The sequence below is a fragment of the Gymnoscopelus microlampas genome, assembly GCF_963454915.1.
Source record: "Gymnoscopelus microlampas genome assembly, chromosome: 19".
Classification (NCBI taxonomy): domain Eukaryota; kingdom Metazoa; phylum Chordata; class Actinopteri; order Myctophiformes; family Myctophidae; genus Gymnoscopelus; species Gymnoscopelus microlampas.
In genome coordinates this window covers 36,670,326-36,682,684 of record NC_139956.1, presented here as the reverse complement: position 1 = coordinate 36,682,684, position 12,359 = coordinate 36,670,326, and the positions used below count along the sequence as shown (strand labels likewise).

The following is a 12,359-nucleotide window of genomic DNA, read 5'->3' as shown; positions in this document are numbered from 1 at the left end:
TTGTTTGTGCTCTCATCAAGCTAATATGATCATTTTAGCAGCATTTAGAGTACATGTCACTGTTTGTGAGAAAGCTTTACATATCTATGCTGTTCCTTTACATCACAGATATAATGTAAAGAATATAACCTCTCCTCCAGACATCACTGACACCAATGCACTCACTCATCATGTCATCATCATTTCATAAAACCTATGCATATGTATTTATTTAATACTTGTTGCAATGAAAAAAGAAAATCTAAATGTGGGCGGAACAAACCAAAATAAAAGAGGAAGAGAGAAACATGAATAAAAGAGTGACCGCTCTTCTCCTTAATTCAGAGCGTAGTGAGGAGGTGGAGAATGTCAACTGCCTGCGAGAAGAATTGAATCACAAGGGTAGAAATGGCTGCAGCTAACATTTATGATAACCTTGAACTCCAAACGATAGACGATGCAACCTGCGAAGATGCTGAGATGAAGACCAGGCCTACAGCGAAGGAGAGAGATCTACAGAATATCCTGCAGTCTGGTAAGAGATGTTACTAAAACTAAAAATCACCCCAAAATACTATTTAAACAGGACATTTTAAGATTGTTAACTGATCTCACTGATTGTGTGTGTGTGTGTGTGTGTGTGTGTGTGTGTGTGTGTGTGTGTGTGTGTGTGTGTGTGTGTACGTGTGTGTGTGTGTGCGTGTGCATGTGCGTGTGCGTGTGCGTGCGTGCGTGCGTGCGTGCGTGCGTGCGTGTGTGTGTGCGTGCGTGTCCTCCAGAGATAAGACGGCACAGGCGGATTGGAGTCAGAGTTGGATTGCTTTGTGCTGTTCTAGTTCTCCTCAACATTGCTGTTCCACTCTACCTCTGTAAGTTTAAGAAACAAAGTATTTTATTATATTTTGTTATGTATCTATGATGATCCAACATATGTCTAATCCATACAATGAATGAATTTGAATGAGACTCTTGGATCTCCATAGACACAACACTAGGCCTATGTGTTTTCATGCCACGCTAGCTTGGTACACCTGATTTATACTTGGTTGTGAGCCGTGTCGCGCACCAAACATAACTGATCTACAAGATCACAACGCATCACGCTGCGGCACAAAATAAACTCCACTCGATCCAAAAACGTTTTGGCAGTCCACCTAAATGCTGTCTACAGGTCAACTTCATTGAAGTATAGCCTATTCCTTGTCTAAATAGCTTGCAAATGATACATTTTATATCTATTGCATTAGGATTTTAGTGTGGGCTGAAAAATAATTAAATAATTACCAATGCTGTGGTGATCCTCAATTTGTGCTGATCCTCAATTTTGTGAGATAAATAAGTAGTAGTGTAAATAGATAATGTTGGCAGCCGCTTTGTGGCCCTCACATCGAGTTTAACAAATACAGGTCAAGAGACCCAAAACGCCAAAGCCTGGCGTGAGGAGATGCTTCGCGGCCCTCACATTTAGGCCCCAACCTTATATTGTTCCAATTCTTCTCTTTCTACCTGCCTGGCATTTGTGTGGCTCAAAGTCAAGACACTATTGCAGCGCTCTAATTCATCATAGTCTTCAAACATTTCCTTTGTCATCCCTTCTAAATAGTAAATTTCCTCCTCTTGGCTCAAAGTTAATTAAAATAGTTCAGTTTAAACTATATTGTCTAATTATAGCTCTGCACACACGTCATGCGAAGTCCGGCCTCTCTGGCCTCTCCTCTCGGCTCCTCTCCTCCCCTCTCCTCCCTCCCGGCTTTGCTTTGCGGCCCTAACCTCTAAGCTAAATTCCAATACCGAAAATCTCGGCCACTCGCTCACTCCCACTCGGTCACTCCGACTTCGAACCGGAAGTAGTCGGGGTCCAATTGTTCATGTGCTTCTTGGAGGAGGCGAGTGGAGTCGAGTGGAGGAGGCGAGGAGGCTCTCCACTTCCGCATTGAGCGAGTGTACATCGAGTGTACGCTCGACCACTCTCCACAGCTCCTCCGCAGCAGACTTCCGCATCACGTGTACACGTTTTTTTGTTTTTTTCCCTTCTCCCGTGACGTATACATGGTCCTCCTCCACATGTGGCCACACAAACAATGCTTGAAACCCGAAACCATGCCGAAAATACCGGCTGCCCCCCCCTTCGCCCCCGCCGATCACTCGTTGCGCATCTCTCACACACACACACACACACACACACACACACACACACACACACACACACACACACACACACACACACACACACAGTGTAAATTAACTGAAAAGACGCAACAAGCCACTGGCTTTATTGCGTTGTAAAGCATTTAAACAAGTATATACATTGTAATATATTGTGCACACTTATTCTGTCTTAAAAGCGGATAGTTAATTTCTCTCCGTGCATGCCTCAATGCAGTGCATGGACTACTATAAATTACTGTGACAAAGATTATGTTTAAAATAATGTATTGTATTTATATTTAGACTGAATATAGGGTGACTATATTCTGAATTCCCCAAAAGAGGACACTTTACGCTATTTAACTAAAGCCGTACTCATTCAATTCTGAACCGATTCTTAAAATTTAAAATTCTCTATTAGCTGTGAAGGGTCTTCTTTCATGTCTATCAGTCATGATTTATTTCGCCATCAAACAATATCAAGCAAAATCACAAAATCGTCTGAGTTTTTTCCTTTTTTCTTCGTCCCAGAAGTGGGGGGGAGGGATATCACCCAAACTCTCATTTGAAAAAAGAAGAGCACATGTCCGGGTAAAAGAGGACGTATGGCCACCCTGCATGAATGATGTAATTCAGAGTCAGACATACTCTGTAATATATGGTGGCTGTTATAAGCAGCAGTCCCGTGCGGGATTGCTGCGGGGGTTGGGGGATCAGGGGACTGTAGGCCTACGAGCAAAAAGAGGGACGAGTCAGGATTTAATTCATAAATGTAAGTTTGCTCATCCTGGCGCTTCGTTCACTATTTCAGGAATAATTGGCTTTGCACGAAATGTTAACTATAAAGATAACAATGTGGCCATCCACATTGATGAATTGTCTATTCTTATATTCTGTATTATTCTATACCTGCATATTATTCTATAAATGCATATTTTCATCCACGGCTCTGGTCCCGTTATATTATACCTCTATGCTCTGGTCCAGCTGTTTGAGACGTCATAAGTGATCGCGGAATTTGCCGTCGCTTTGAGATGACACTGAGTGCAGTCCGATCCTTTGAGGGCAACCGCTTGACCACTCCGTCCTCGCAAATAATCCTCGGCTCCTCGCAGGGGCGGGGCTTAGGCGCGAGTGGAGGAAGCGAGGAGAGTGAGCGAGTGACTGAGCTTTGGGGAATGGAATTTAGCTCTAGTCACATCCTCCCAACCTCCCAACCTCGGTCATGTGATAAAGAGGTCAGACTTCCTATATCTGGTTGCTATGGCAACCTGCCAGATCAGGCTGAGGGTCTGATAGGCGAATCAGAGAATCAATCAAACCGAGAGTCCGATCACTGATCGAGGTGGGGTAGGATGCCTAAAACATAGCCATAGCTCTGATCAGCAGTCTGTGACGGGTCTTGGAGGCATGTGGAGTGATCCTGTGCTTGCGAATCGCTGCCGAACTTCGGAGCTTTTGTCAATTATATAGTATATATAGAAGCTCGGCCGCCCTTTGGGCGGCCGAGCGTCTAGCCCTTCGGGTTGCCGAGGGTCTAGTCGGGGACCGGCCTACACAGGAACGATGTAAATAGGGAATGAATGCTCCACCCTTTAAATCAAACCCCATTATACCTGTTGTCATAGGACCCGTTTTGGCCATCTGTTTGCCTGTGTCCATTTATGCCCATCTGTGTGTGCATTTATGCCCATATATGGAGCTATCTGTGTCTGTGATATATGGACATCTCTGTATGTGTCTGGGTGTGTCCCTTTTATGCCCGTATATGGAGATCTCTGTGTCTGTCTGTGTCCATTTATGCCCATTATCCTAAAGGAGTTCGCTATAAACAATGTTGTCAGTAATGCCCTTGTCATTATCCACAATGAAAACTTTTACAGCGCTGGCTCTCTTTCCTCTAGAGAAGGCTGTGTAGAGTTGGCCATGAGCGAACACAGGTTTAGGCAAGTAGATGCCAACTCGTTCATTCTCTTGGCCCTGACCCTTATTGATTGTAACAGAGAATGCTAAGCGGATAGGGAACTGTCGTCTAATGAAGGTGAAGGGAAGCTCACCTCTGTCATAGTGAGGTATTCTTGGTAGGAAGATTGTTTCACCCCTGTTTGTGCCTACTGCAATCTCACACTCAATGACTCTGTCCATCATTTGCATTACCACCATTCTGGTGCCATTCTTGAGAGTGCGGTCAGGACCTGATTGCAGGTTTCTAAGCAGCTTGACTGGTGCGCCTACTTTCAATTTGAGGTTATGATCAGGGATTCAACATAACACTGGCATTGATGAATCTGGAGATCTCATCCCTGTCTTCAATATCGAGAGTGCCAACATCAACACCTTTATGGACGTATTAGTACAGGTACTTGATGGTACGGAAGGAGCCAACAAATTCAACATTGATGTGGCATTTATATTTAAGTAGGACCCAAGCGTTGTAAGGAACGACCCACCTGCTGTCAAACAGAAAGTCATTCTTCTTATGGGTGTGACCGACAATGGGCCGTCTGTACTCTGGGTAGCCATGACCATCATGAGGCAGTCGTGTGTTGGCACAGAAGTTTTTAGGGAATTTCTTAGTACAGATACCATTGACCATGCAGGGGCTGTTAGGGTAGGCCGGGCCACAGGGTCCATGTAGCATGAATCGACACACCAGCTCATACAGCTCTGGCTCCTTTTGTTTGTCAGGTATGTCTGCTCTAATTATTTGATCAATGTCATCGACAGTCAAAATCTCATGTAGGAGTAGCAGTATGTGGGCATGTTTCAGTCCTCTCATCTGTCCTTCAATAGTGTGTATTCTAGCCTTCATCTTCCCAAAGACGCCGAGCTTTGTGTCGTGGAGGAGCTCATCCAAACTCCTTTTGAAAACTTTGTTAACAATGTCTGGTCTGTCAGTGGGCTGCTGTCCTGGAAAGATGTTACTCAGTACACCTTCACTCCTTGCGTTTGACGTCATGGTAATGAAGAGGTCAAACCTTCTATATCTGGCTGCTATGGCAAGGGCATCTTGAAAGCGCTTGAATTGGTATCTGGGGCTACCAGTGTGTGAGCCTGGAAGAATTATCTGTTGACCAATCCTGGTGGCCTCAGTCTGTCCTGGCTGTGCTTGCTGTGCAGTTAGGGCATCATCCAGACCTGAATACTGGTGGGCCCTGTACTTGTCTTGTTGTTCCCTACTCCTGTAGAATTTCATCCGGCAACTTTCAATTTTGGAGTATTGATCACAGAAGTATTCTTGAGAAAGTCTCCCTGACTTCAGAAGGGTGTTGAAAGAATTAGTTCTTTGTTGTAGATGGAATCTGAAGAACTCCTGAAGAGTGACTTTGCCTCTGGCTGAATTTGCATTAACCTTGAGGATGGGATTGTCGATGCTGAAGCCAGCATCTCCATATGGCAAGATCAAGGGATAGGCAGCTGGGTCATACATAGGGTGGAGTGAATTGATATGTGTAGTTTGTTTGTGATTAGGTGCATCAGCTGGAGTTCTGTACAGAACAATGTCTCGAGGTTGTGTCTGGTCTCCTGGTGCAAAAATAACAACGTCAGGGACATCAGGAACACTGTCTCCTCCTCCGTCTGCTCCTCCTGTCTGGCCAGCAGATGTTGACTGTCCCATCTGATCCCCTGTCATAGTTTTATGCCCATATATGGAGATCTCTGTATCTGGTTGTCTGTGTCCCTTTATGCCCATAATGGAGATCTCTGTATCTGTCTGTGCCTTCGACTGTGTTGCAGACACAGTGCCGGTTCCCCCTTTAATGCAAACCCCATTATACCTGTTGTCATTGGACCCGTTTTGACTTTATTATGGAGATCTCTGGATCTGTCTGTCTGTTTCCCTTTCATGCCCATATATGGGGATCTATGTATCTGTTTGTATGTGTCCTTTTATGCCCATATATGGCATATATCTCTGTCGCTTTTTGTTTGTTTCTTCTTTAAGCAGAATAGCAGCCTACATAAATCTGCATCATTCAAGTCATCATCCCAGTCCCACGCTTTGTTGCTCTTTTCTTTTTTGTAATTTAGAAGTACCAAGTTGTTACGAATTATTTCTCCTTCACCGGGGTTTAGCTTTGGTAGCTTTTCTGGAGTACTCATTTTTTTGAGAGCTGCTTATAGACTATATGCAGAGGTCTGTCAAGAGTGCTGGACTTAGCTTAGAAGCATGCAGAGGTCTGTCAAGAGTGCTGGACTTAGCTTAGAAGCCGGCTTATACTTTCATCTGACACGTATGCCACGTGATGTCAGAGCCCTTTATGGTGTGATGTCACAATGAGTCAGCGCTTGTGCGAGAAGTGATTGGCAGGTGAGATTGACCACCCGGAAGTAAATTTGGAGCAGACACTTTATGACACTTTATGATTATTTTAAAATGAGGCACATGTGAAGGTTGTAAATTAAGTAGAATTATATACTTTTGCATGAGTGATTTTTGTAGCAAGTTGGGAGGGAAATGGAGCAGTGCTTTGGCCGTGAGTTGTTCCTTAGTGGTTGAGGTTCCAAAGGCGCACGGCTCTCTGATTGTATTGTTGGGATTAGTAGTCAGGACTCCGCATATGGAGATTCCGAACCTTTCGCGTTGGTTCCGGAAAACCGCATATCGGGTCGGGTCGAGGCCTAGCTAAGATCGTAGGCAAAGGTCTGAGCTATCTGTGTGCGAAATTTGGAGTCTGTAGCATCAACCATGTGCTGTCAGGGCTCATCCATGCGTCAATTAGTAGTCACGATAGTAAGATTAGGGGGGCAAGCACATAGTGGGTAGGCACTATAGGCACCCTATTGTGTTTGTTAGTTTTTTTCTTCTTCTTTGTAGATCTGCTTTTTTCTGTGGCTTTTATAATGCAAGGATGAGTGCTCATATAGGTACAGTACGTAGGAGTAGTGAGAAGAATCAGTCTGTGGTGGTGCTGTTCCACAACATGTGGTGCATATTGAATTAAGTTGAATGTAGTGGTCCTCATTCCTTAGTTGAAATAGATCTTTTACCACTCTGGTGAACTCATTAAACTGTGTTAAAGAGTATTCAACTCTCACGGTCACATGGTGTTGGTGAGAGGAGGGATGTGGCCAGAGACAAAGTGCTGAACACCAAGTGTATTTGCAATGATATTGATATCAATGGATTAATAAGAAGGACACGCAGATTATTCTGTGTGTCTAAATTAAGTTATACTTCATTGCATCCCCATGAGTAAATTCACCCTCTGCATTTGACCCACCCTTACTATTGGGAGCAGTGGTCAGCCACTGAGCATAACCCAGGGACCAGCTCCAGCTCTAAGGCCAGTGCCTTGCTTTAAGGGCACTGAAAGGAGTTTGTATAACATGCATGTGTTTTGGTGTGGGAGGAAACACAAGTGAACACTGGGAGACCATACAAACTCCCCATAGAAAGACCCCATCTGTTTTGAGCGTGTGCTTTGTAAATACATTTGTGTATATTATTTACTTATGAATAATAGCCTCTTATGTTGGCTTGCTTGCTATGTCATTTTGTAGACTTGCAATTTGTTTTAAATCACGCAATTTGAAAATGTCCTCACAGATCAGTCCCACATGGTGGAGAGAGACCAATGGTACAACAACCTGACTGTAGAGCTAGTCAAATTACAGACCAGTTTTGACCAGTTGAACCACCTGACTAAACAGAAAGAGCAGCTACAGAACAGTTCTGACCAGCTCTGCAGCAGACAGAGCTGTGGTGAGTGAGACATCACTATTTCTTCATTGTTATATCTTGTTGTTCATAATATATTACAAAATAAATAACAAAAAATGGCTAACTTTATTTGTTGTTAGAATCACCTGGATGGCAGAAATTTGACAGAGGTTGTTATTACATCTCTACTGAGAAGAAAACCTGGGAGCAGAGCAGACAGTGGTGTAGAGACAACCAATCAGACCTGATTGTCATAAAGAGCAAAGAAAAACAGGTTTGTGCGTGTGTGTGTGTGTGTGCGTGTGCGTGTGCGTGTGCGTGTGCGTGTGCGTGTGTGTGCGTGTGCGTGTGCGTGTGTGTGTGTGCGTTTGAGTGTGTGCGTGCGTGCGCGCGTGCGTGCATGTGTGTGTACTGTATGTGTGTGTGCGTGTGTGTGTGTGTGTGTGTGTGTGCGTGTGTGTGTGCGTGCATCCGTGCGTCCGTGCGTGCGTGTGTGTGTTTGTGCATGATTGTATGTTTGCATGTGTGCATGGCTTCATGCATGTGTGCATACACATGTGTGCGTTGTATCCTATTCCACTTAGTGGAGACACAAATCTATTGTACAGTTTGTACATCAGTAACCAGCAGCTTTTCTGTGCAGGACTTTGTTGCCAGTTTCAACAAGAGGATATGGCTGGGTTTGACCGACAGAGACAGAGAAGGATCTTTCCAGTGGGTAGATGGAACGCCACTGACCACACCAACGTAAGACTGATAATCTTCATTTTACCATATCTACAAGCTATCAACACTTTGCGATGCTACATTATGATTAGCTTGTAGAACTGTTTTAAACATGCACCATCAAGCAAAGTTACGAATGCAGTACTGATGAAGTTACTGATGAATTGAGTACAATGGACCACAATGGAAACAACCCCCTAGGGGCTTCTAGTGTTATCCTTTTAGCATAACCTTTGACTGTACTACCTGTACTGTTAACAATCGTGTTAATAAAGTATTCAATCAATCAATCGATCAATGACGCAGCCTATGTGCAGATCTGTTGATATATGGTCTGGGGCTGGTCAGTGTGTAGCTCAAACATGAAGCCACTGCCAGGCATGTATAAAGTACACACATACAGGAATACTTTCAACATTTGCAAGTATCATCATTAGTTTATTTCAGTCAAAGATACAAACATAGTTGTCCATTATACACGTTGTGTATGCATGTTTGAGAGGCTTCATTGTGTTTAGTACTGCTTTTAGGAGGTTTTTGACTCCTCTGTAAGGATAATTATTTTCTAACTGTCTGGCAGTATCTCCATATTTTGACTTTTTATACTTCTTTGTAAATTAACACTGCATCCCCCATGTAAATTAACATTGACCCCAGTGTTTTAGTTATGAGTTTGATCTCTCTGATAATATCATCTGCTTGAAGACGCTGTTTAAATGCTATGGGGAGATGTTCTTTCCTACCCAATTCTTTCCTCCTTGCTCTGTCATCTGACACTGGGAGGATTTCTGCATAAAATGGTAGCCTATATTGAAAGTAGGCTGTTATAATCCATAACGTGTTAGTTGGACGCTGATTGCAAACAGTCAACGTTTTATCCTCCATGTCTTGTCATTGTCGTCACTCATCATATAATACTTATTATATTAATATAGTAAGTGAATTCATAAAGTCTAATAATGGTGACATGTAAATGTGTAGCTATCTTAAAATGAATAGGTTATACATAATGTAATTATAATTGCTAGGGTAATCAGATAAGGTACAGTAGACCTTTATTAAAAATGTGAACATAATGACTATTGAACTGAACAATAGAGACAAGTCATAACGGAGCTTATCCTCCACTACCAGATGCATATTGGATGTTATTTTCAGCCCTATACCTACCATATCAAATCATAATGCTATAGGCTACATGATAATACCTTTCAGTATTTATGCTACTGTAGAAGTAGCCTACCATTTATATTGTTGTTCATATGGTATAAATGATACCATATTCTAGTAGGTTTCCCAGTTATATAATCATCTACTAGTTGCGAACGCGGAAGGAGGCGCTTCCGACCAAGTGGAGCATACTATGACACTCGGCTCGGCTTGTGTGTCTGTCTGTCTGTGTGCAGTATGTGTGCAGCCGCGCCCCCATGTCACTCACGCTCTCATTGGCTGCCCCCATGTGAGTCACGCTCTCATTGCCTGCATGCACTACAGTGTGGCTGAAATTCGCCTGTGCCCCTGGGTGACTAATTACACTCCTCTGAGAAAAATATAGCAGCGACAGTCAAAAATAACACATCTACAAGCATCTACACGAGTTCATCTATTGGGATATCTAAGAATTCCATGTCATTTGTGCATATTTCAGGCCGGATGGCAAGTAATTGCTCATTCCTTTCTATTCTTCTTATTGTTATTTTCGAGCTGCGTTCGCTTCCGGCGTTCGCGCGTCTTACTTGTTATATACTGTTAGCAAACAACTGGTAGCCCAACAACTGTTAAATTGATCTGCTGCTTTTCAAAACATGATGTCACTGCTCAGATTATTACGTTATGAAGTTATTAAATACAAAATGAATAAAATAACTCACATATCGTCATGCAACACATCTACCCCTCTAGTGCAGTGGTTTTCAACCCTTTTCATATCAAGGTACATTTTTATTCGGCATTTGAGCAACGGACCACCGTTTCATGAGATTTAGACTGTCAGACCCAAAACTTTGAATATTTTGTTATCATTGGATAAGATTTTCTCCACAATTCCATCCATGCTGTATTGATGTTGGTATCGTAGGAGAAATAACAGGCAAACGTTGATCAAAAATAACAATTCTTCTACATTTTCTATTGTGTAGACTTCTTGTAAATTAAGTAATGCAGATGTTTAACAATAATTTAACTATTGAGAGTTTAAAATGAAACCAAATGGACCTGTAAGGGTCCATTTGGTTTAATTTTACACGTTCAAGTGTTATAGATCTAATAAGGGTCCATTTGGTTACCAACTCTCCATCATTTAGCTGGGGACCACCTGGAACCCCCTCAAGGACCACTGGTGGTCCCCGGACCACTGGTTGAGAACCACTGCTCTAGTGCATCAGCAGTCCCAACAGTGCCATCTACTGGCTTGAAATAGTCAAGACACAGCAAATTCCTGCAGCCAGCAAGGCACTTCACGCGCATCAATAGGCTACTGCTCCACTGGGCTGCATGCGCAGCCTGTTTGATACCAACTAATAACTTATATAATTATTAAGGAATAATAAGTAGCTAGTAATTTATTACTATTCCTGAGTAATTATAACCAACACTGGTTATGAGATCCAGGTGAACCTTGAACATTTTTATTAGTGAAATATATGAAATATAGGCTAATTATAGACTTTATTTTATTTGATTTTATTTATCAGTACTTTGTGTGCACTCATTTCTCAATCCTAAAATAAATAATGTCACTATTTATTCTTTCATTCATCCATTTATCCCACACATTTTCAAGTGGCAAAAATAGCCGATCTACAAGCTTACAACACATTGCAATGCAACATGTTGTGAGCTTGTAGATCGGCTAATTTAGCAATGAAAACGTTTGAAAACCACTGAATATAAATTGAGGTGATGATTAAAAAACGAACGATTTGGAGTGAAAAAACATCCTTGTAAAAGTATTTTATTAATTATATGTTCCTGCTTCTACAGGTACTGGCAGCCTGGTGAGCCTCATCTTGAAGGCAATGACCGTGCAAATGGCCATTACCCTAATGCAGAAACAGACTGTGTTGAGTATTATGATGGGTCTCATTCTGACACTTCTACCAAAGGATGGAACGACCTCACGTGTTCTAACGCTGTCGACTACTGGATCTGTGAAAGAGCTCTGTGCTGAAACCATCATGTTCACCATGTATCAGTTAGCTGGTGTGTTGGTACAGCTACATGATGACTGTGTTTACATGTGGTAGTTTGTGTGTTTGCTTTGGTTTGTCTGCCTTGCAGTTCTACCCAATATGCACTGTAGACATTATATTACAATTTATATTCATATTTTCATTATTTAGTTAAAGGGAGCCTATAGAATGTGAATAACATTAATCTAACAGCCATCTGTTCCATTTTAATACCATGTTTCATGTAGATTCATATAATGTTTGTTCTGTTGTCTTAAAACAGTGCAGGTCTCATCTATTTCTCACCAGTATTAAGCATTGTGTTTCATTTTATTTGCCATTTAACTTTCTTATTGATTATGTGCTTTACATAACCACTTAAGCCCTATTTTATACTTTGGCTACTATAAAATAGCAGATCTACAAGCTCATCACAATGTGTTGTGAGGTTGTAGATCTACATGATCGCAATGAAAACAAGCTCCTAGGGTTTTTTGTGTTATCCTTTTAGCATCATTGAAAAATCATACCACTGTAATATTTGCAAACTGTTAATAAAGTATTCAAAAATACTATTGTCATTTTTTGGTTAAGATTTTCCTCTTGTAAAGGACTGGCCTGATAAGTGGCTGGAAACAGCACAGAGTCAGGAGGTAGATTGCAACCAAAGG

At 42.2% G+C, this 12,359-nt stretch overlaps 1 protein-coding gene across 1 annotated transcript; it reads left to right on the top strand.

Annotated features, from left to right (window-relative positions):
• Positions 1 to 347: 347 nt before the first annotated feature.
• Positions 348 to 12,128, top strand: LOC311035417 (CD209 antigen-like protein A). Its single transcript, XM_084043598.1, has 6 exons — positions 348 to 514; positions 759 to 848; positions 7,679 to 7,834; positions 7,933 to 8,066; positions 8,436 to 8,539; positions 11,501 to 12,128. The coding sequence occupies exons 1-6, from the start codon at positions 388 to 390 to the stop codon at positions 11,685 to 11,687; spliced, it is 798 nt and encodes a 265-aa protein (XP_083899724.1). The 5' UTR covers positions 348 to 387; the 3' UTR covers positions 11,688 to 12,128.
• The last annotated feature ends 231 nt before the right edge of the window (positions 12,129 to 12,359 follow it).

Coding starts and splice junctions, on each gene's coding strand:
- LOC311035417 (XM_084043598.1), top strand. CDS start 388: ATGGCTGCAGCTAACATTTATGATAACCTTGAACTCCAAACGATAGAC. Junction 515..758: donor ACAGAATATCCTGCAGTCTG/GTAAGAGATGTT, acceptor CGTGTCCTCCAG/AGATAAGACGGCACAGGCGG. Junction 7,835..7,932: donor CTGCAGCAGACAGAGCTGTG/GTGAGTGAGACA, acceptor ATTTGTTGTTAG/AATCACCTGGATGGCAGAAA.